Source organism: Cervus elaphus, chromosome 25 (assembly GCF_910594005.1).
Source record: "Cervus elaphus chromosome 25, mCerEla1.1, whole genome shotgun sequence".
NCBI classification, from domain to species: domain Eukaryota; kingdom Metazoa; phylum Chordata; class Mammalia; order Artiodactyla; family Cervidae; genus Cervus; species Cervus elaphus.
Window position 1 is genome coordinate 24940752 of NC_057839.1, and position 24571 is coordinate 24965322.

The 24571-nt window shown below is 37.7% G+C and overlaps 1 protein-coding gene across 3 annotated transcripts in view; it reads right to left on the bottom strand.

Moving 5' to 3' along the window:
• GPBP1 (GC-rich promoter binding protein 1) overlaps positions 1-24571 on the bottom strand; it is a 68173-nt gene that overhangs the window by 26006 nt on the left and 17596 nt on the right. For all 3 annotated transcript variants that reach the window (XM_043887521.1, XM_043887519.1, XM_043887520.1), the window contains exon 3: positions 8583-8702. In XM_043887521.1, the coding sequence (XP_043743456.1) occupies positions 8583-8645 (63 nt within the window). In that variant the 5' untranslated portion in view covers positions 8646-8702. The remainder of the gene's footprint in view (positions 1-8582; positions 8703-24571) is intronic.

Consider the following 24571-nt stretch of genomic DNA (forward strand, 5'->3'; position numbering starts at 1 on the left):
CCACAGGTGCAGAACTATTCAAATCTCTGAATAGTTACATACCAGGAAAATTGAATCAATCATTTTGTAGGTGGGTTGGGGGGGGGGGGCGGGAATAAGCCACAGAATGTTTTCTATTGAGGATCAGGGTTGCTTTCTGACCCACTGTATTGCCTCTATAATTGTAGGTAATAATAATACCAAATCTCAAGTCAGTTTCCCTTGAGTGTTTTTTTTTTTTTGGGAGGGGGGGCAGTCCTAAGAGATCTTAGTTCCCTGACCAGGGATCAAACCCATGCCCCCTGTGGTGGAAGTGTGCAGTTTTAACCTCTGGACCACCAGGGAAGTCCCTCCCTTAAGTGGACTTTAAAGGATAACAGAGTGGCTTTAGACCATATACTGGTTGGCTGAAAAAAATCATTTACTAGTACCCCATAAGTTATTCACAACTGGCTAAATCCTGGTCTCACTCGCTGTTGCTTGGGACATTGGTAGTAGTAGCCTTAATTGCTGTGTAAGACAATTAAATGGATTTGGTTCAAGTCTCTGTCAAATTAATCAGAGTAGCTGAGAGTGCTACAATCATGCGAAATTCAAGTTTGGCTGCAACATGTATGGACTGTTGGGACAGGAAATCATCATGGACCCTGAGCATCCCTCAGTTCAGTTTAGTTGCTCAGTCCAACTCTGCAACCCCATGGACTGCAGCACACCAAGTTTCCTTGTCCATCACCAACTCCTGGAGCTTGCTCCAACTCATTCCATTGAGTTGGTGATGCCATCCAACTATCTTATCCTCTGTTGTCCCCTTCTCCTCGTGCTCTCAATCTTTCCCAGCATCCGGGTCTTTTCCAGTGAGTCAGTTTTTCACATCCAGTGGCCAAAATATTGGAGTTTCAGCTTCAGCATCAGGCCTTCCAATGACTATTCAGGATTGATTTCCTTTAGGATTGACTGGTTTGATCTTCTTGCAGTCCAAGGGACTCTCAAGAGTCTTCTCCAACACCACACTTCCTTTGTCAGCAAAGTAATGTCTCTGCTTTTTAATATGCTATCTAAGTTGGTCATAGCTTTTCTTCAAGGAGCAAGCATCTTTTAATTTCATGGCTGCAGCCACCATCTGATTTTGGAGCTACAAAGGAAAGTTTGTCACTGTTTCCACTGTTTCCCCATCTATCTGCCATGAAGTGATGGCACCAGATGCCATAATCTATCTTCGTTTTTTGAATGTTGAGTTTTAAGCCAATTTTTTAACTCTCCTCTTTCACTTTCATCAAAAGGCTCTTTAGTTCTTCACTTTCTGCCATAAAGGTGTTGTCATATGCGTATCTAAGGTTATTGATGTTTCTCCTAGCAATCTTGATTCCAGCTTGTGCTTCATCCAGCCTGGCATTTCACATGATGTACTCTGCATATAAGTTAAATAAGCAAGGTGACAATATACAGCTTTGACGTACTCCTTTCCCAATTTGGAACCTGTCTGTTGTTCCCTGTCCAGTTCTAACTGTTGCTTCTTGACCTGCAAACAGATTTCTTAGGAGGCAGGTAAGGTGGTCTGATATTCCCATCTCTTGAAGAATTTCCACAGTTTGTTGTGATCCACACAGTCAAAGGCTTTGGTATAGTCAATCAAGCAGAAGTAGATGTTTCTCTGGAACTCTCTTGCTTTTTCTATGATCCAATGGATGTTGGCAGCTTGATTTCTGGTTCCTCTGCCTTTTCTAAAACCAGCTTGAACATCTGGAAGTTCTCAATTCATGTACTGTTGTAGCCTTGCTTGGAGAATTTTGAGCATTACTTTGCTAGTGTGTGAGATGAGTGCAATTGTGCAGTAGTTTGAACCTTCTTTGGCATTGCCTTTCTTTAGGACTGGAATGAAAACTGGCCTTTTTCCAGTCCTATGGCCACTGCTGAGTTTTCTACATTTGCTGGCATATTGAGTGCAGCACTTTAACAGCATCATCTTTTAGGATTTGAAACACAGCCCCACTCATCAACAGAAAATTGGATTAAAGGTTTACTGAGTATGGCCCCACCCATCAGAACAAGCCCCAGTTTCCCCCACAGTCAGTCAGCAAGTTTCTTATCCTTATCAGAAGGCAGAGAGAAAAAAAACCACAATCACAGAAAACTAATCAAACCAATCACAGGGACCACAACTCAATGAAACTATGGGCCATGCTGTGTAGGGCCACCCAAGACGGATAGGTCATGATGGAGAGTTCTGACAAAACGTGGTCTACTGGAAAAGGGAATGGCCAACCACTTCAGTATTCTTCCCTTGAGAGCCCCATGAACAGTATGAAAAGGCAAAAAGATGTGACACAGCATCCCTCCATGTTCTTATTTGTATGCCAAGAACACAAGGCCTTGACAGCTCTTTCTATGGCCCTTTTCTCAGGGTTATCTTCGCAGAGAATATCGAGGGTCAGGTAATGTCCTACTCTGGGACAAAGAGCAGTATTCTTATAAATGTGGCAGATATACAAGGGAGGCATATACCTGGGCTGCTCCATGTCAACTCCCAGAGGTTTTAAGGGACAGGAAGAACCAGTGCCAAATCATGCTTATGCCGCCTGCTGTGCTAATAATGCACTTTGTCTCATGAGACCCGGAAGTCTCATCTTCTGCCAGCATCCAAGAAACAGTAACAAACTAGCGTGTTACAGTTATCTTGAAAGTAGGATAAAATTTCAGACCTTTCAGACTCTGACATATAGCTAGCATAGTAAAATATGAATAAGAAACACAAGTAACAGGATTGAAAATATAGAAAGAAAACTGATATTTGTGAATGAATGATTTTCCACATTAAAAATTCCAAAAGACATTAAAGTAAAAATTAATCAATGTTGCTAGAAACAACACTAATACAAGATACAATATATATGCTAGAAAGACTTAATAAGAAAGTTTTTTTCTAAATATTTATTTATTCGGCTGAGCCAGGTCTTAGTTGGTGCATGTAGGATCTTTAGTTGTGGCATGTGGGACCTAGTTCCCTGACCAGGGATCGAACCCTGGCCCCGTGCATTGGGAGTGTGGAGTCTTAGCCACTGGACCACCAGCCAAGTCCCAAGAAAGCTTTTTAAAATAGCATTTAAGATAGCAACAAATAGGAACCTCCCTGGTGGTCCACTGGCTAAGACTCCATGCTCCCAAAGCAGAGCACCCAGGTTTCATTCTTGGTCAGGGACCTAGATCACACATGCTACAACTAAGACCAAAAATCCTGCATTCCACAACTTAGAGCCAGCACAGCTAAAAAAATAAGACTTTTACAGAAAGAAAAAAAAAGACAGGAACTACTATAAAGCAGTTGAATATGTGTGGGTGTGGGTGGGTGTGTGTGTGTGTAGAGAGAGAGAGAAATACTTGGGTGGCTGAAAAAGAACTATGCAACTTTACGTAAAACAGTTAAAGATCACATACAGACATATACACACACACACTTTTTTCTCTCCCCCGCCAAACCAGTACTCCCCCCAGAAAGGCAGCCCAGAAGAAATAATAAACAAAGAATGTGAATAGGCAATTCACAGAAATATAACCCAATGTCCAAGAAACAGTAAAAATACATTTCATAACAAAGATGGGCAAAAATGTTAACTCTGATAATCTGACAAAGTCTTGGCAAGAGGGCAAGAGTACAAAGTAAAAAGTATAGTTATGTACAACATACAGAAGTATAAATCAGTATACCAGATGGAAAAGAAATTAGCAGTATGGAACTGAATTCCAGCAATTTTTCTTTTAACTATAGGTCAGAGCCTTGCCATGCAAAATGTGGTCCAGAGACAAGCAGAATCAACAGTACTTTGAAGACTGTCAGGACTAGGACCCCATTAGAGATTTACTGAAATTGGAATCTGCATTTTAACAAAATTCCCAGGTTATTTTCATAGCCATTAAAGTCTGAGAAGCAGGAGTCTAAAGAATTCTTATCCATGCATGCAAGGAGACAGTAAGAAAACAGTCAATACAGTATTCATATTAGAGAGTTCAGTTCAGTTCAGTCGTGTCCAACTCTTTGCGACCCCATGAACCACAGCACGCCAGGCCTCCCTGTCCATCACCAACTCCTGGAGTCCACCTAAACCCATGTCCATTGAGTCGGTGATGCCATCCAACCATCTTATCCTCTGTCGTCCCCTTCTCCTCCTGCCCTCAATCTTTCCCAGCGATATAAACAATCTCAACTTAATGAGACAAACACAGTGTGATACAGAGGCAAAAAATAGAATACAGAGTTTTGGGGGTCCCCTGGTGGTTCAGACTGAAGAATCCACCTGAAATGCAGGAGACTCGGGAACAGAGTTTTTAAGGTAATTACAGCAAATCTGCAGGTATCAACATGGGGGGAATTCTAAAAGCTATAAATAACAAATATAAAAACAAGGTTCAGAATATAAATGCTGGGAATTCCCTGGTGGTCCAGTGGCTAAGACTCTGCGCTCCTGATACAGGGGGGCTGGGTTCGATCCCTGGTCAGGGAACTAGATCCCACATGCCACAACTAAGACTCTATGCAGCCAAATGAATAAAAATAAATGTTTAAAAAAAAAAAAAAAAGAATATAAATGTTAATCATTTAATGTTCTACATATACAGAAAACTCCTTTTGATATTCACATAGCTAGTAACAATATAAGAACATGCACTGAGAATATCTCTGGGGAAAAAATGAAGACAGAAAAAGGACTGTGAAGAAGTCAACAGCAGACTTCAATTGTTTACTTCCAGAAGAGACACAAAGATAAAATTGCAAAATGTTATGATGTGACTTATTCTCCATGGTTCTCTGTACGTTTAAATATTTCTTTAGAACTATCCACATGGTTCTTTTAGAATTATTAAGACAAGTATACTGTAGGAAAATATATGCAGAATACGCAACACACTCCTCAATATGAAAAGAGCTATTACAAATAAATCACTAAGAAATAAGTTACATGAATAACATTTCCTAAGACAAAAATATGCTGAGTCATAATTAAATAATGCAAATCAAAACCATGAAGTGTCATTTTTCATTGAATTTCACAAATATGAAAAAATGGGACAATAGCCAGCATTGCCAATAGTGAAAAAACTGCCCCCCTCCATGAAATTTTTATAGGATTATAAACTGGTACAACATTTCTAGACAGCAATTAGGCACTATCTATCAAAAGGTATAAACTTCCTAATTCACAGATTCTGCTGCTAGGAACTTCCCCTACAAATACATTCAAGAGATGCCCAAGCATTCCTGCAACTTAGTCCATTAATAGGTCCAATTAATCTATGCAGATTCACTCAATAAAAGATTAAGGTTGACAGTTGAAAAATGCAGGGAGTTAGAGGTGCCAACTCTACGCATGGTCAAAATCAGTATCCACAGATCACACAGTTCTACAGTACATATTTATTGGGGAGAAAAAATCCACATAAGTGGACATAAATAACCCAAACCCATATTGCTCAAGGGTCAACTGTACACAGCCACTGCAGTGAAGACACCCATGTACTAACTACAGAAATAGATTATTGGAGATGCTATCCTTAAAGGAAAAAAAAAGCAATTTCATTTGCTTACCCAAACCAAGATAAAATTATATTCTGATATATACATTAAAACATCCCAGTATTTCACTTCTGAAAATTAGTCTACTTCTTAATAATCAAAAAAAGAAAGCTATTAAATAAACATAATTATTTAAAGTCAAGCACACATATGTTCCTATGCTAACTCAAGCACTTCAGGTCAAGTTACTTGTCTCTCTCAACCTCAGTTCCCCATCTGTTTACATGGGCTGGGGGGGTGATGGAAGAGGGGAACAGTATTTTACCTTTTATGCTTTTGTTTGCCTTCTTATAAAGCGCTTTACACAGTGACTGGTATGTAGTAATGACTCGAGGAAATATTAGTTATCACATTTTAAATCTTTTTCTGAATTTTTAAAAATAATAGCATAATTTTCTGATTCCCAGAATATGTGAATCAACAGTTAACAAATCTTAGTAAACAAAAAAAGTTTCAATGAATTCAGCTACCAGTCTGACTAAATTTTCTCATCCTCTCTTAGCCTAAAGTTTAAAAAGCAAACAGTTTCAATGCAAACTGATACTACTTACATTATTGAAGGAAAGTAATTACAATTCCATTTTTCAAACTGCAGGTGAGGTCTCATTATAAAAGACACATAATTAGTAGCAATTTGTATTTTTTTTTTTAGCATTTTTTTTTGACTGGAATAAAAAGACCCCAAGAGAAAGAAGAACACAGATAAATGACTTTTTAGTTACAGCTATGTGCATATGAAAACACAATGTAAAATTTCTCATTGGGTCCTAGGGAACAGTTCAAATGCCAGTATGTCTGTTTCACAGATAGAAACCACCACATGCAGTTTAAAATTTCACCACATGATGGGGCTAAAATTCTACATACCTTAGAAAACTGCTCAGATGCAGTGTTGAAAACATTGTTAACCCTTAATTCAAGTACTCCTATCATCTCTTCAAATAATAAAGAAAAAACGTAACACAAAGTTGAAAAAGAGAACCCAACATTTATTTATGACTATCCCATTTATTCAGGATAAGATTAAAAGGGCTCTGTCAGAAAACAAGAATGATAACTGAAAACCCAGGAATAGTGATTTTGAGTGATATAGACAGTATAAGTCATTATACCAAAAGATGTGTGTATTTATTTGTGTTTGTTAAAAACACTTTGCAAAAGGTCTAAGAAGATAATTTCAAATATTGCTAGTTAAGAGTTCAAACTGACATTATTTTCTGTAGGTAATCTAAAATAAATAAGAATTAATTGAAAATTTAGAATTGGCAAAATCAAGGCTTCGTTTCATGAGGGCCTATATCCAGATCAAATGTCTGGTTCTAGAAAGCATTAAGAATGCCACCACACATAACAAAGTCAATCTTAATCAACCTTAATCAACACTTCAATGAAGACAAAAATTATTCTCAATAATGTTTGTAACGAACTTTCCAGGTGCTGGTAATTTTTACTGATATGTTTACAAATGAAAACAAATCTTAACTCATTTCAAAGAGAAAAAGGAAATGAAGAAGCAACAAATTCATGTGCTTCCAGGCTCTGAAGTAGGTCTAGAAAAAACTGAATCCAGGAAAAGCATAGCTGACAGCAACTAGTGGGGTGGGATACACATAAACAACAAGAGCAAAGCAAATTTCAGAGACCTAAATAGAAGAGGAAAGGCGGGCGAACAGTCTGTAACTAAGAAATGGTTTTCCCATTTCCTAACAACTGTGATCCCATTTTATAATCTATGAAATAAAATGTTTGATCATTTTACAAAATTCACAAATGAAAATACTACAAAATAGAAAATGCATCCTAGATTCTAGTCTGCTGCTGCTGCTGCTAAGTCGCTTCAGTCGTGTCCAACTCTGTGCAACCCCATAGACGGCAGCCCACCAGGCTCCCCCATCCCCGGGATTCTCCAGGCAAGAACACTGGAGTGGGTTGCCATTTCCTTCTCCAATGCATGAAAGTGAAAAGTGAAAGTGAAGTCGCTCAGTCGTGTCAGACTCTTAGTGACCCCATGGACTGTAGCCTACCAGGCTCCTCCATCCATGGGATTCTCCAGGTCAGAGTACCGGAGTGGGTCTAGGCTCACACTATATGAAAACAGACAAGTCAATGAGGCTTCCAGAGAATCCATCTGCATAAAATAAAGTCAGTTCACATGCTGTGTCTCCCCCAATGCAACTTTTCCAATATATTATGATCTGACAAGTCCTTACTGGGGAACAACTCTGCAAATTATAAAACTGTTCCCCTAAAAGCTGTTTCAGCAAACTGTTCTATAAAAACTGCTTGGACCCCCAAAAGGTCCTAGATGAATGCCTTAGCATGGTAGAGACTAATAGGTAAGCAGATGATTAAGACCTCCCTCTTGATTCCCTTGCACTATGGAAAAAACAAAGTGGAAGACAGTATGGAGCCAGATAGATTGATTCTAATCAATTTCAACATCCCTCTCAGGAAGGCTTATAAGCGGATGACAATTTCAATGTCAAGCATGTCTTATACACTAAGTTCTGTTTTGGTTATATAAAATGAACATTTAAAATCAGTGAGTCATCTGATATGTAGCAACACTGCAAAGTTCTCATAACTCCTAAAATTGAGTAATATGCCACATAGTCTCATTTATTTGAAAAAGAAGTCTTCCAATTGTAAGGAAAAACTTTAAAAACTTCTGATTTTTTAACGTTATCTATAGGAAAGTAAGCAAAGTTAGTTATCAGAAGAATAGTACAGAGAGAGGTAAGCCACAAAAGTAATGTGCAATGTATTTAACTGGTTTGAATTTTAAAATGCAGAACTTTAGCACAAAAGACAACTTTTGAAGTAAATGGTTTAGAATGTTGATGGTATACTGAAAATTGACATATATAGATAAACCAACACATTAAGTATGAAATAAGAAAGTTTAGGTGTTTCTCTGCAAAACATTAAGTTTAACTACATTAAGTTAAACATTTAGTTTAACTACATCTGTGTAGAACATGAACTAAATAAAAGCAGACAGAAAGACAAAAAGAAAAGAGAGATGAAGAAAGAATACCTTTGTTGATGATGGTGGGGTAGGAAAATTAAGCCAGGCTGGAGCAAAGTCATGCTGCGCCATTTAGGTCCAGTCTCTCCAACTCAGCGAAACAAGGTTTCAACACCTCATGGCAAGTCCCTGTCATACAAAAGTGGAAAGCATTAGATCTATATAGTTCCTGGCCAAAGTTATCTTATACCTCCTTTAAATTACAGTGTTGTGACTACTATAAGATTTCAATTATAATCCTTGAAAAGGCAAAAATACAGTGACAAACCAGATCAGCACAGTGGAGGGTAAAGAGCCTGGAGAGAAGGGAAATGACTACGAAGGGAAGAAAGAAATTTTCAAGGGTAACTGGGTATTTATCTTAATTGTGGTGAAGGTTATTATACAAATGTAGACACTTGTTAAAACTCACCAAATTATGCACTTAAAACTGGGTAATTTTACTATAAACTACCTCAATGAAGTTTAGTTTTGAAATTACAATAGTCTTATCACAGACTAGTTATAAAGTGTCTCCTGCTGTGACACAATATGATGCACACAGCATTACCTATGTACACAGCACATATTCTTCCCCCCTGCCCCATACAGAATTTGAATTCTGATCTAATTACCAATTTACAGGAAATTCAACACAGATAATAAATTAAAGGACAACTAAGGGAAGTAATCCCATCAAATGGAGATCACAAGATAGTCTACAGGTCAAATGATCTGGCTTCTTCAACAAATACATGGATTTCACAGACAGATCAATCAATTACATGTGGACCTTAAATAGATCCTTATTCCAACTAAATTCAAAAAGTGAAAATTATGAAACAGTCCAAAATTTGAACATGAGCTGAATATTAAATGACTTTAAGAAATTATTAGTCACTGTAGATGTAACTGTTAGTGCAACGATGGTATGGTGGACCCTTCAACAGTAAGGTCTCAAACCGTGATGGTCTGAGATACTTATACACAGATTTTTTTTCACTAAATATGTAAAACAGCACCACATGACCTGAGGCTGGTTGGATCCAAAGATGTGGAGCAACAAGTGGGGAGAGCCAACTGTAAAGATTTTTTGACTTCTCAAGTGAGACTTTTGAACTGCGTGGATGGACAGCACCCCAACCTCTATGCTATTCAAGGGTCAACTGTATATAAAAGGACATATACTGAAGTCTTTGCAATTAAATCCATGTATCTGGAACTTGCTGTAGGGGGAAAAAAACAAGGAATATGGGTGTCACTGAAACAAGGTTGTCCGTGTGTTTATAAATCTTAGTACAGGGAGGTGCCTAAGTAGTCTCTCTACTTACATGTATATTTGAAAATTTCACAATTAAAAGGATTTTTAAAATTACAATCATCACAATGGGCATCCACCATTCTTCTACATTCTAAATTTAACTTTTTGGAAGCCTCTCTCAATTGCATCAAAAATTTCAAGTCACCAGCCCAATCTAAACACAGTAAATTCACAGGTTTTTTTTTAAATGGGGAAGAAGCCAACTGGGCAACTGTACTCATTTCAATATAGAGCTTAGAAATTAGTCAATGAAGAAATCAAATTTTCTGAACATTAATGTCTAAATTTACTAATATCTTATACTTACAACTGCAGAATAACCTCAAAAGGGAAATTTTAAAAAGCAAAATTATCAATACTGCTGCTAATCATCCTTTTTCAAAATTCTTTCAAATATAAGTGCTAGGGCAGAATTTAAGTCATACCAAAGTATTTCCTAAAATAAAAATTCTCAAGATACTACAAAAAAACTCCTATTCTACTATCCAACGTACTGGAAAGGGGAAGGGGCGGAAGGAAGGTCAACAAACGTCAGATACAAGAAACAGAAACTGGTTAACTCACTAAGGTAATGAAAATGTTTACATACTCAATTAAATGATCAGGGCTTCGCTGGTGGTCCAGTAGTTAAGAACTCGCCTGTCAATGCAGGGGACACTGATTTGATCCCTGGTCCTCAAAGATCCCATATGCCACGAGGCAACCAAGCCTGTATGCTGCACTACTGAGCCTGCACACCTTACAGCCTGCGTTATGCAACAGAGAAGCCACCACAACACCAAGCCTGCGCACAGCAACTAGAGAGTAGCCCCAAGAATCATAGAAAACCAAAGGCTAAATGGTAAGTTACACACTACAACTTATTCCTAAGTGACAAACCACTACTATTATCTCTTTGTTTCTGTGTGTCTGTATGAATTCTAATTTAAATCAATTCATAGAGAATAAAGCATATATAGCTAATGGCATAAATTTTCCTGTTCTGAAAAAAGGTAAAAAGCAATACTAGTTAATATCACAACATTTACAGAAGTGTGTGACGAGATCAGGATGTGCCATCCCCAAAACAAGCCACTCTGATATAAGAAAAACTGAGCTGAAGACATGTGAGTTCCTAAAATTCCTTATCAACCTAAATGCAGAGCCTGCCAAAAGAATTTGTTAATCCCCTCTCCGGGAGCAACTCATCTTCTCTTTTTGGGAGAACAAAAAAGAAAAAAAAAAAAAAATTCAGCACCACACTCAAACACTGCCACAAACGCCTAAGGACCGAGTTATCCGTTTTGTCTCAAAAATCATTTGCTTTTTTCTACAAATATTCTTTTCCCCTGTGAAGTTAGGTATACAGATCCCAGATTCTACTCATCCTCTTTTGAGTTATTGATGGTGAGAGGTACAGCCAGGTGACCGCGTGCTAATAAACTTGTTTGTTTTCTCTTGTTAATGTCTTTCCTCAATTTAATTTACAGAGCCCCAGCCAGAGAACACAGGAATGGAGAAAAGAAATTTTTCCCTGGTGGCTGAAAGGTAAAAGAATCCGCCTGCAGTGCAGAAGATGCAAGAGACATGGGTTTGATCCCTGGGTCAGGGAAGATCCCTTGGTGGCAGGCTCAGCAACCCACTCCAATACTCTTTCCCAGAAAATTCCATGGAGAGAGGAGTCTGGCAGGCTACAGTCTGTAGGGTCGCAAAGAGTCAGACACGACTTGGCGACTGAACAACAGAGGAACTAAGATGCCACATGCTGCAGGGCAACTAAGCCTACAGTTACAACTACTGAGTCCGCATACCACAAGTAAGAGCCCAGGCGCCACAAAGATGCCGCCTGCCACACTAAGACCCAATGCAGCCAAAAATAAATATTTAAAGGAAAGACAGAATGCCCTAACACAGATCCAATAAAACAAAGACCGGGAGAGTTATTTCTTTTCTTTCGTTTTTATTCCCTTTAGGCTCCAGACACATATCTGCAACAAAACATAAGCTGGACAAGGTAACGATGGCTCTTGTTTGAAGAGCTCTGAGAATAGCCATATCCATGGACAGCTGAAACAAACTATTATATTGCCTTGAAACTACTTTCTATAACCACTAAACCTTTAGTAAAGTCTTATTAAAGGCTTCAACCTGTCTCAGCTGTGCTACAAGCACTAAGTTGATTTCTTGTTTGCCTATGTGTGAAAAATTTGCAACCTTCAGACAATATACTGAGCCTGATAACTTCTTATTCACCAAGGATTTTTTGCATTAAACTTTACTAAAATATTATTTCTCTCAAACAACAACAAAACACTAGGTGATTACAATCTGAGGGATAAAGACTTCAGAAACTACCCAAAACAAAGAATACAGACTTTCAGAAATAGTTTAGAAAAGTCACTAAATGTACACACAGCCACAACCCAAGAGTAAGCAACTCCAACGATGGGAAGAAAAAAATATTTGACTCCTAGAGTCTCCAACTTATTGATTCAGTATTCAAAATGCTTGATTTTCTAGCAAACATTACAAAACATGCAAAGAAACAATACAGTACAGCCCATGGTGGGGGGTGGGGGGAGGGTGTGACATTAGCAGAAACTGCCACTGATGAGAAACAGACATCAATTGTCTTAAATACAAAGGGCTAAAGGAAACCAGAACAATGTCTCAACAAACATAGTATCTATAAGGAGATAAGAATTACAGAAAAGAACCAAACAAATTCTGGAGCTAGAAAGTACGTTAACTGAAATGAAAATTTCACTAGACAGTTTAATAGCAGATTTGAGCCAGCAGAAAGAAGAATCAGAGAACCTGACAAGTGAAGAGGTCAATTAAAATTACCAGATTAAGGAGCTAGAAGAAAACAAAACAAAACAAAACTGAATAAAGACCTGTGGGACATCATCGAGCATACCAACATACACATAACAAAAGTTTCAGAAGGAGAGAAAAGAGGGGCAGAAAAAGAAAACAATAATGGCTAAACACTTAGCAAATTAGCTAAAGATACAAAATATACATATCCAAGAAGTTAACTGAACTCCAAGAAAGATAAACACAAAAAGATTCACACCAAGACACATAACCACCTAGTCAAAGCTATGGTTTTTCCAGTAGTCATGTATGGATGTGAGAGTTGGACTATAAAGAAAGCTGAGCGCGGAAGAATTGATGCTTTTGAACTGTGGTGTTGGAGAAGACTCTTGAGAGTCTGCAGGGAGATCCAACCAGTCCATCCTAAAAGAAATCAACCCTGATTTCTGTATCTGTGGGGAAAACTATTAGAGTTAATAAACTCAGCAATATTGCAGGATACAAGATCAACACAGAAAATTCAGTAGCATTTCTATACATTAGCAATAACAGTCCAAAAGGAAATGAACAAACAAGTCTATTCAAAAAGTATCCAGAAATACACTTAACCAAGAAGTTTTAAGATTTGTTCACTAAAAACTACAAACCACTGCTACAGGAAAATTAAGATCTAAATTAATATAAAGACATGCTTTGTTCAAGGATTGGGAAACTTAAGTATTGTTAAGATAGCAATAACAGAGTCAACATACCTCTATTAAAATTCCAACAACCCTTTTTGAAGGAACAGAAAAGCCATTCTCGATTCATTTGGAACTGCAAGGAGCCCCAAATAGCCAAAACACTACTGGAAAAGGAGAACACAGTTACAGGACTCACATATCCCTATTTTGAAACTTACTACAAAGCTGTAATGATCAAAACAATGTTTTACTGGTATAGAGTAAGGGATAGATAAATAAACCAATGGAACAGAACTGGGAATCCAGAAAAAGTCATACATGTATGGCCAACTGACTTTTTGTTTAAACCAAACTGCTAAGACCACAACAAATGGACTTCCACACGTGGATACCCAATAAACTCCTGTTGATATCTATCTAACTCAAAATGGATCAAAGACCTACAAAAGCTAAAATTATAAACTAGCAGAAGAAAACAGAGGTAAAGTTTCACTAACTTGGATCTGGCAATGGAATTTTAGATACAGCACCTTTGAATTTCACTAAAATTTAAAACTTCTATACAAAGGATATCATCTAGAAAGTGGAAAGACAACAGAATGGAAGAAAATATTTGCTAATTTTATCTAACAGGTGTCCAGTGTTCAGAATATACAGAGTTCTTGAAGACAATTTAAAAATGGGCAAAGGACTTGAACAGACATTTCTCAACCTCCCTCCAAGAAAGCGGAAAGAAAAAGAAATAGTAAGAGAGTAAGTGTTAGACAACCCTGGTGGTCCGGTGGTTAAGAATCCTCTTGCCAATGCAGGAGACATGGGTTTGATCCCTGGTCCAGGATTCACATGCCACAGGACAACGAAGCTACAAGCCACAAATACTGAATGAAGCCTGTATGCCTAGAGCCTGTGCCCCACAACACAAGAGAAGTCACGGCAATGAGAAGCCTGCCCACTGCAACAAGAGTAGCCCCACCTCGCAGCAACTACAGAAAGCCCAAGAGCAGAAAAGACCCAGCACAGCCAAAAATTAATTAGTTTTTAAAAAATAACAAGTGTCTGTACACCCATGGCTGATTCATGTCAATGTATGGCAAAAACCACTACAATATTGTAATTAGCCTCCAATTAAAATAAATAAACTTATATATATAAAAATAATATAAAAATGAAAATTAAAAGTATATAAAAAATAACAAGTGTTGTCAAATATATGAAGAAACTGGTACCCTGGTGCATTGCTAATGGGAAGGTAAACTGATGCAAGTGCTGGGGAAAACAGTTTGATAATTCCTCAGAAAGATAAAAACACATAGCATATGACTCAGCAATACCACTGCATTCAGAATTGAAAATGGATACTAAAATACTTGAATGCTGATGTCCACAGAAGATCTATTCACAACAGCCAAGAGGTGGAAACATCTCAATGTCCACTTATAGATAAATGAATAAAAAATCGTGTATGTATTCAATAGAAGACATATTCTATTATGATTAACCATGAAAATATGCTAAGCTGCCAAACACATCCAGAAGCCAGATCACATGCTGTACAATCCCAATTTCTATGAAATATCCAGAACAGACAAATCCACAGAGATGAAAAGCAGAGACCTAACCAGGGACTGCTGGGAAGGAGCAATGGGACTGGCTGCTAAATGGATTCAGATTTTTCTTAGAGGGTAATGAAAATGTTTTGGAACTTGGTTTCACATCGTTGTGACTGTACTAAATGACACTGAATTATACATTTTAAAATGGTTAATTTCATGTAATGTGTCTTTCACCTCATAAAAATAAATAAATGTGCTGTATTATAACCCCTTGAATGAAACACTATGAATCCAGATAAATACATATACAACTGAAAAATTTTAGAAGGAAGAAGTTATTTATACAATTTCTAAGGACCTCAAAAAAAAAAGTTACTACAGTTTGCAATGAAATGGCCTGGCACATAGCCTGGGAAATCCTTAATCAACAGATCAAAGTGAGTATCATCAGTAAAGAACAAACTGAAATTGTGTGCCAATGAGCAAGACAGGGCACCATTTCACTTCTATAATATCCTAACCAAAGCACAGCCTGTCTTCAACAGGAGAGACACTAACTTGAGAGACATTCAGTTCAGTTCAGTTGCTCAGTCATGTCCGACTCTTTGAGACCCCACGGACTGCAGCGTGCCACGCTTCCCTGTCCATCACCAACTCCTGGAGATGGTAACATTATATGAGACACATTATATGTACTCTAACAACTAGCTCAAAATCTTCAAGAATTAGGTTATTTTTTTTTTAAATCATTTTTTAAAAATGATGAGGCTGTGACGTTTATTCTATATTTTTAAGTCATGTTTTTAACATTTTTTAAAGTTTTTTTTTGATGTGAACCATTCTTAAAATCTTTGTTGAATCTGTCACAATATTGTTTCTGTTTTATGTTTTGGCTTTTTTGGCCCTAAGGCATGTGGGATCTTAGCTCCCCAACCAGGAATGGAACCTGAACACCCCCTTCTTTGGAAGGTGAAGTCTTAACCACTGGACCACCAGGGAAGTTTCATATTTATAACTTTTGAAAAGTATACTCTGACATCTTATTCCACTGTTGTGTCTGCTTCACTACTGCAATAACACTAATGAAGTCTGATGAATATTGAGTAAGCGCTAGGGGATTTCCAAATTTCCCTAATAAAAAGTAAAAGGTCCTTCCCCTAGATTCTGATTCAACGGGTCTTAAGGCTGAGTACTATTCTTAAATGAGTACTTAAAGTAATGATAATCAGGAAAAGATGGTAAATACTGTAATATTTAGTAACAAAAAAACTCTTGCCTAAGGAACATGACCTCTAAACATAGGAAAATAATCTACTGCTCTACTGTTTTTTGCAGTTTCAGTTATGAAACAGTGTCTAATATCTTTTCTTAGTTATCAAACTCTCAATTACAGATTAGACTCTCAAATATAAAACATAAGCAAATTTCACAAGAAATCTAGAGTATTAGAAATTTCCATTCTTTAAAAAGTTCCATATTATTGGCTTGTTTAACCTTTTTTTGTTAAGTCCCCTATCCCCCTCAGCTTCTCTCTTATTAAGTTGTTCAAAACCTTTCTGTTTTACTTACATATAAAAATAAAAAATAAATTAAAACAGAAGAGGAATTTTATAAGAATTGTTATTTGTTAAATTGCTACATGTGAAAATTGCTACTTTCACCCCTACAAAAAGAATTCTATTTAAGGGAAAAAAAAAAATTACTGGCAACAGCATGCTTTCAATTCTCGAGATTTTGGACTACTAAAGGCTTAATACACAAAACATAACTGAAGTACTCCAAAACTTATAATGAGCTAACAATTTTCATACAAAATGTACCACTACAAAAAAACCCTTACTCTATAAACAAAATTTTACTCACTGAGCTTCTCTTTCAAGCTCACAATACTGAACAGTTTAAGTCATCCCTGAATGAGATCTTTTTTAAAGGGCTGATAAAGATAAATTTTAATTTAGAACTATACTGCAAACAATATGGTCTACATAGAATAAAATTTAATTCAAATCAGCTCATTTACTAAACAGCCAATGTAAGCAAAAACAAGCACTAAACACTGCTGAAGGCACTAGATTCAAAAGGGCAGTCTTCCCTCTTTAACAGCTAACAAGCTAACAAATGGAAACAAAGTTGCTGCCTCATATCCTTCAAAAGTTAAGGTATAACCAAATTATCCATCTGAAGTATTTAACCAGAGAAAAGTGCAAACTGTGTGTGTGTGTGTGTGTGTGTGTGTGTGCGCGCGCACTCCATCACTCAGCCCCATCCAACTCTTTGCAACCCCATGGACTGTACCCCGCCAGGATCCTCTGTCCATGGAATTTTCCAGGCAAGAATACTGGAATGGGTTACCGTTTTCTACTCCAGGGGAATCCTCCCAATCCAGGTCACCCCTGGACTGTGGACTAGACTTAACAGCTTGCTTCTAATGAAAAGAATGTGGCAGAAGTGACTTCTGAGATTAGGTCAGAAAAGGCACTGCACACTTCTACCTACCTTTCTTCTCAGATCACTTCCTCTGGAAATGCAGCTGCCATGCAAACAGCTGGAGATCTACATATGCAAAGGAAATTGAGTCCTCTAGACAACAGCCAGCAGCAACCTGCTAGCCCAAAGAGGAACACCTTCTTAGAAGGAGACCCTCTAGGCACCAGTCAAGCCTACAAATGACAGCAATCTTTGAGATTTTTATGAAAGACATAGAAGAAGCCAGAACCACTCAGCTAAACTGCTACCAAATTTCTGGCCCACAGAAAATCCACGTGCAAAAGTATTTTAACTCCCTTGTCAAAAGAAAATGCAGTTTAAGGGAAAAAAATGATGTTCTGCCATTAAAAAAAAAATGCCCATATTATCAGAGTTCAAATAAAGTAAACAGATAAACTTTAAAAAAATATATGTGGCATCAGCTTATATATGTTCTCTGAAAGGGGGGAGGGGGCAAAATAGGAAGAGATAAATAATTTACCCCCAGACTAGGTCCTTCCCAGGTGGTTCAGTGGTAAAGAATCCATTTGCCAATGCAGGAGAAAGCAGGTTTGATCCCTGGGGGTCAGGAAGAACCACTGGAGAAAGAAATGGCAACCCACTCCAGTATTCTTGCCTGGGAAATCCCATGGACAGAGGAATCTGGCAGGCTACAGTCCATGGGGTCACAGAGTCAGACACAATTTAGCAACTGAACAACAACAAAACTACAGAGCCTGTTACATTACAATATGAACTCAAATCTTCCTGCCTCAAAACCATGCTCATTGTTCGTCATCAGTATATTTCTCAAACTTTTTCCCACAGAAATTACTTACAAAGTTAACAAACCTGCCCCCTCCAAAATGTATTTTCAGAAAGTAACCAAAACAACTCGTCCTCAAGTCCTATTGTACAAACTCATGAAATTTCTGCACTGTACTTTATCTGTATATGTGTCAATATAAAAAAATTTAAGTTATTCAAGTAAAATAACCTTGGATCAGAGGTGATTGGTTTACCCTTAAGGTTTCTTAAACCATGTGTTTGAGAAAACACTGCTATAACATCATAAAATCCCAGAAATGACTTAGTTCAACTGGAATATCAAATGAGAAAAAAACAGAATGATGTATGACTATGGTTAAATATATATATATATAATTTCTTAGATACAACTGACAATGTTTCATATAATGTAGAATGTTTAAAAAAAATGGTATTATAAATTAGAATTACCAAGAAGCTTTTAAATTACCATCCCTTAAGATTTAAAGATCTTGTTATTTAAAATGTTCAATATTTAGCCTAAGACACAAAACCATAACGTTTAATGTCTTGTTTCAATTAAGCAGAAAACAAAATTACACTCTCTGGCGCGGACACAGAAAGGAAATGGAATTTATCATTTTCTCCTTGTCTGTCCCCACACCTTAAAAAACCTGAAGGAATCATTTTGTGTGAATAATTTAGAGTAAGCACAGAATATTTATGAACAGGTCTCTTAAAACACTGGGGGACTTCCCTGGTGGCCCAGTGGATAGGAATCTGCCTGCCAATGCAGGGGACATGGGTTTGATCCCCGGTCCAGGAAGATTCCATGTGATGCAGGCAACTAACCCTGTGGGCCACAACCACTGAGACTGAGGGCTGAAACTACTGAAGCCCACATGCCAGAGCCTGTGCTTCTCAAGAGAATCTACCACGAGACGCCTGAGCAGTACGAGAGAGTTGCCCCTGCTCGCCACAACTAGCAAAAGCTCATGAGCAGCAACAAAGACCCAGCGCAACCAAAAATAAGTAATTTAAAAAACAACTACTACTACTGGGGGTTTCCTTTCTCAGTGGTACTAAGTCATTCTGTTACAAACTTATTTGAACTAATGAATCTAGTCAACAGACTCTCAACACATCAACCCAGTAATGAACATGTCAACCAACACCATTCAACATGCCAGTATATCTAAAACTAAGTAGAGAAAATACTCTGGGGACACTAAGTACTGCCTTGAGCAGCTCATAGGAATGAGAAATTGGAACTAAATTCAGCAGGCAAGGGAAGCACTCAGAAGTTTTAAAGTTACAACTGTATGTCTGGAAAAGTGCTTAGAAAAAATAAATCTGGTATAGTTTGTTGTAAAATAAAGGGGGCAGGGAGGATTCAGAAAATCACCCTGCGAGTAAAGGTATTGGTTCCCATTACCAACTCACTCATAACAGAAGTTTTCAATAGTTGTGTTACTTAAAAAACTTTAAAGAACTGTCCATGAGTTCAATTTCAGTGGAAAAGAACTAGCTTCCTTCAATTTTCTAAAAACTGTAATATAAAAGCCAAACTCAAAGCTCTCTTATAAAGAATGGAAGTAAAGAGAGCAAGAATAAGGAGACAGTACATGCAAATAAATGAAGTCAGAACACCACACACAAAAACAAACTCAAAATAGCTTATAGACAAATATAATACATGACACCATAAAACTCCTAGAAAAGATCATAAACAAAACATTCTGACATAAATTGTACCAGTGTTTTCCTAGACCAGTCTCCCAAGACAACAGAAATAAAAACAAAAATAAACAAAAGGGACCTGATAAAACTTATAAGCTTCTACACAGCAAAGGAAACCATGAAGACAACCTATAGACTGTAAGAAAATAACTGCAAACAATGTGAGCAACAAGAGCTTAATTTCCAAAATACACAAACATCTTATACAACTCAATAACATAAAACAAACAAACCCAAACAAAAAATGGGCGAAGACCTAAATAGATATTTGTCCTCCATATTTGGAGATATTCGTATCCAAAGAAGATATACAAATGGCCAAAAAGCACATCAACAGATGCCCAATATCAATAATTCTTAGGGAACTGCAAATCAAAACAACAAGTTATCAACCTCACTTGGTCAGAAGGGCCATCATCGGAGAGTCTAGAAATAACAAATGCTGGAGAGGTTGTGGAGAAAACTAAACCTTCCTACACACTTGCTGGGAATACAAATTGGTGCAGCCACTGTGGAAAACAGTATGGACGCTCCTTTAAAAACTAAAAGAGAATTACTGTATGACCAGCAAATCCCTCTCCTGGGCATGCATCTGGAAAACACAAAAACTGTGATTCGAAAAGAGTGCATGTATGCACTCTAATGTTCATAGAAGGATTATTTACAATAGCCAAGACATGGAAGCAACCATAGACATTTATCCATACAGATGAAAGGATAAAGAACATGTACACACACACACACACAGAGGAATATTACTCAACCATAAGAAAGAATGAAATACCATTTGCAGCAATATGGACGGACCCAGAGATTATCTAACCAAGTGACATAAGTCAGAGAAAGACAAATATTATATATAATTTATATGCAGAATCTAAAAAACAGTAGTACAAATGAATTTACTACGAAATAGACTCATAGAAAAACCTTACAGTGAGCAAAGGTGAATGGGAGGCATAAACTGGGATTATGGTATTAAAAGATGCACACCACCATATATAAAATAAACAATAAGGATGTAAACTAACTATACTTCAATTAAAGAAAAAAACAAAACAAAAAAAAGAATAAGGGGGTAGTAACAATGGAAATGATGTGGAGGGAGGGAGACAGACGGAGACTGCAGAAACACAATCTACAGGAGGGTGATTGCAAAGGACTGGATGTGAAGAGGTAAGGAGACTGAGAAACGGAAGATGAAAAACATTTCAAAGTTAGAAAATGAGAAGAACACAAAAATTTGGGGTTCCTAGTAAATGGTGCTAATATGGGGTGTTCACACTGCATACTTAAAATTTGTGTGCAGTGTCCATTAGTGCATGTGTGTTACAAATGAAAACTTTTTACTGACAGAAAACCAGAAACAAAATTTTCAAGAACTACTGGGCAACTCGCAACAAATCACTAAGGGCCAGTGATTTAATCACTCACTCCTAGGTACTAGAACCTCTGTAAAAACCCAAGAACGGGTTTGCAGAGCTTCCAGGTTGCTGAATGTGCCTACTTGCTGAGGCAGTGGTATACCCCAAACTCCAAAGGGACTATTCCAGAAAGCACCCTATGTACCGCTTCATTTGGCTGTTCAGTTGTGTCTTCTAGAATATCGTTTACAATAAACCAGTAACAGTAGTGTGTTCTTGCATTCTGTAAACCGTTACAGAAAAATATGGAACCTGGGGGGTGGCAGGGGGATCTGGTGGTGGTGGGAGGGGTGTCCATGGGCATCTCTAATTTAAAGCCAAATCACACAGAAGTGTGGGTAACCTGAAAATCTACTACTTGATATTCTTATCTGAAGTGGGACCAGAAGGGCAATCCTATGGGACTGAGCCCTTAACCTGTACAGCCTAAACTAACTCCAAGTAATAAGTGTCAGAAAATCCAAACTGAATTCAATTGTAGAAAACCCAGTTGAGTATCCACAAAAAAATTGGAGAACTGCTTGCTGCTTGGTATATGAATGTACACAGAGTATCTAGCAGTACTTGGAAAGGACGGAGTTGGGGCAGATTCTCCAAATAAAGAGCTAAAATGAGCACTAACACCACAAAGATATTTGACTTTTCAGAGTCCTTCAACATTAACAGACATTCAAAAAGCACCGCTCACACACATAAAGTCCCAAAGAGCTTTTTAATCATTTTTAAATGCGAAGTAATAACCAAACATTTTAAGGAAAGTGGCAACAGTGAAGAGACCACTGAAAACCACGAACACAAAGGAAATACCTAATTCAAGAAATAACTAGCAAAATGGAACTTTCAGAACCCCAAAAATATAGAACAACTTCTTGAGAGATAAAAACAAAACATCTCCACATGAAAGAGAAAAAAATCAGACTGCATCAAACTTCTTAAACATCTCATGCTATAAGACAACAAAATAGCAGTCAAGGTGCTGAGGGAAAAAGTATTTTGAATCATGAAAGCTATACTCAAAGTATCAAAAGTGAAGAAGATAAATACATTCTTAGACAAGCAATTCCTAACAACCAGGAGGAAAGAGAAAGAAGAGAGGGACTTCCCTGGCTATCCAGTGGTTAAGACTCCAGGGTTCCAACTGCAGGGAGGTGCAGGTTTGATCCCTGATAGAGGAACTGAGATGCCACATGCAGTGTGGTGCAGTCAAAAGAAAAAATGACCAGTGACCAACATTTTCTAGTCACTTTATGGGCAGTTCATAAAAAAAAATTAACCATTAGGGGCGTCTCTGGTGGTACAGTGGTTAAGAAATTTGTCTGGCAATGCAGGGGATGCAGGTTCAATCCCTGGTCAGGAAACTAAGATCCCACATGCTGTGGAGCAACTAAGCTCCCAGGCACCACAACTACTCAGCCAGTCCACTATGGAGCCCGTGTGCCATAACCAGAGTGGCCAAGTGCCACAACTTCTAAAGACTGAGCATCCTGGAAGCCATGAGCCACATACAACTAGAAAATCGAGGCACCACCACCACAAAAAAAAAAAAATCACATACAATGCAACAAAGATCCTGCATGTTGCAACTAAAAACCTGAGGCAAATTAAAAAAGAAAAAAACTATTAGACAGGAAAAGATGTTCAGCTATTTTCATAACAAATTAAAATACTGGAACTCAAAAAATAAATAAATAAATACTGGAACTCAGCTACCAAACTTAAAAAACTCTTTGTTAGGGTGGGTCCAAAAAAGCTTGTAGTCTAGAGTTAATTTTGCCCCCCTAACTGGAGCTAATCCTTTTGAAGATTTTGCCTATATTCTACTTACAGCCTATGCTCCAACTCTTAGGTGGGTTTTTCCACTGAAGCTGATGTAAACATAAACTTTTCCTGACCCTATGTAAATCTCTGGAATTGTTTCACCTACTCCTTTCTGGTGGTTCTATTCCCTGGCTTCAGTCACTTCCAAACATGCACATGCAAGTCCAGTTGTAAGTCACAAGCCTTGAGTAGATTATTCTGAGTCCTCTCTGCACTCAACAGTTTCCCTATTACTTTGCCCCACAAATTCTATCAACTTTGAGCTTTCCAAATTTTCAGCTGTCTCCTCAACTTTTAGTAAGACCACCAGACTGTTTGAATTCACCCCATCACTCCCTGCCCCGTGCTGTAATCTATTACTTTTCTTCAAGCAATGAGGGCTTTCATAAGACCGACCACCTCCTGTTATCCAATGTCTAAAAGCCTGTATTATACATTTTGTCTGGCTTTTTAGATTTCTAAGATGAGTGTGTAAATCTGGTTATCTGGTTGCCTGTTATTCTGTCATAGCCAGAATTTAAAACCTGCACACCAATTCAATTTTACTATTACAGGATTTTCATGAAACTCTGTGTTTTACTTGTATAAATTTCCTCATAGAACTTTTCTTGAAAGGACCCAACTAATTCCAGCTTGTTTCCCAAAGCAAAGTCCAATGACAAAACCTAACACTTAACAATATGAAATTCATAATCTTTAGCTTTCAGTCAAAAATTTTCACTCACGCAAGACTTCCCTGGTGGTAGTAGTAGTAAAGAATCTGCCTGCCAAAGCACGGGACACAGGTTTGCTCCCTGGTCTGAGAAGATTTCATATGCCATGGGGCAACTGAACCTGTGCGCTACAACTACTGCGACTGCACTCTGGAGCCCACATGCTGCAGCTACCGAAACCTGCACACCTACAGCCTGTGTTCTGCAACAAGAGAAGCCACCGTGATGAAAAGCCAATGCACCGCAACTAGACTAGCCTCAGCTCTCCACAACTAGAAGAATTACCTTGCAGCAACGAAGACCCAGAGAAGCCAAATAAACAAAACAAAAATAATTAAAATGATCTGTCATGCAAAAGGGGGGGGGGGGCCTCTCCCACAGGAAAATACTACAAATAACAAGAGGATGAATCTACTTAAAGAGATAGCCAGATATGATGGATATGACAGCATTATCAGACAAGAACATTAAACCTATTATTATAAATATGTTTAAGGACAGGGAAAATAGGAACGTAAAGAAAAATAGAGAACATTAAAAAATACTTCTAGAAATAAAAAATGTAGTATCTGAAGTGACAAACACTGGACAGGATTAACAGTCGATTAGACAATGCACAAGAAAATGATCAGTAAGTGTACTAACAGGGTAGCATTCAAACTAGAAAAGCATTAAAGTAGAAAAAGACGGACTTTATAACTGAAATGTACAATAACAAGGTAATTCTAATATTT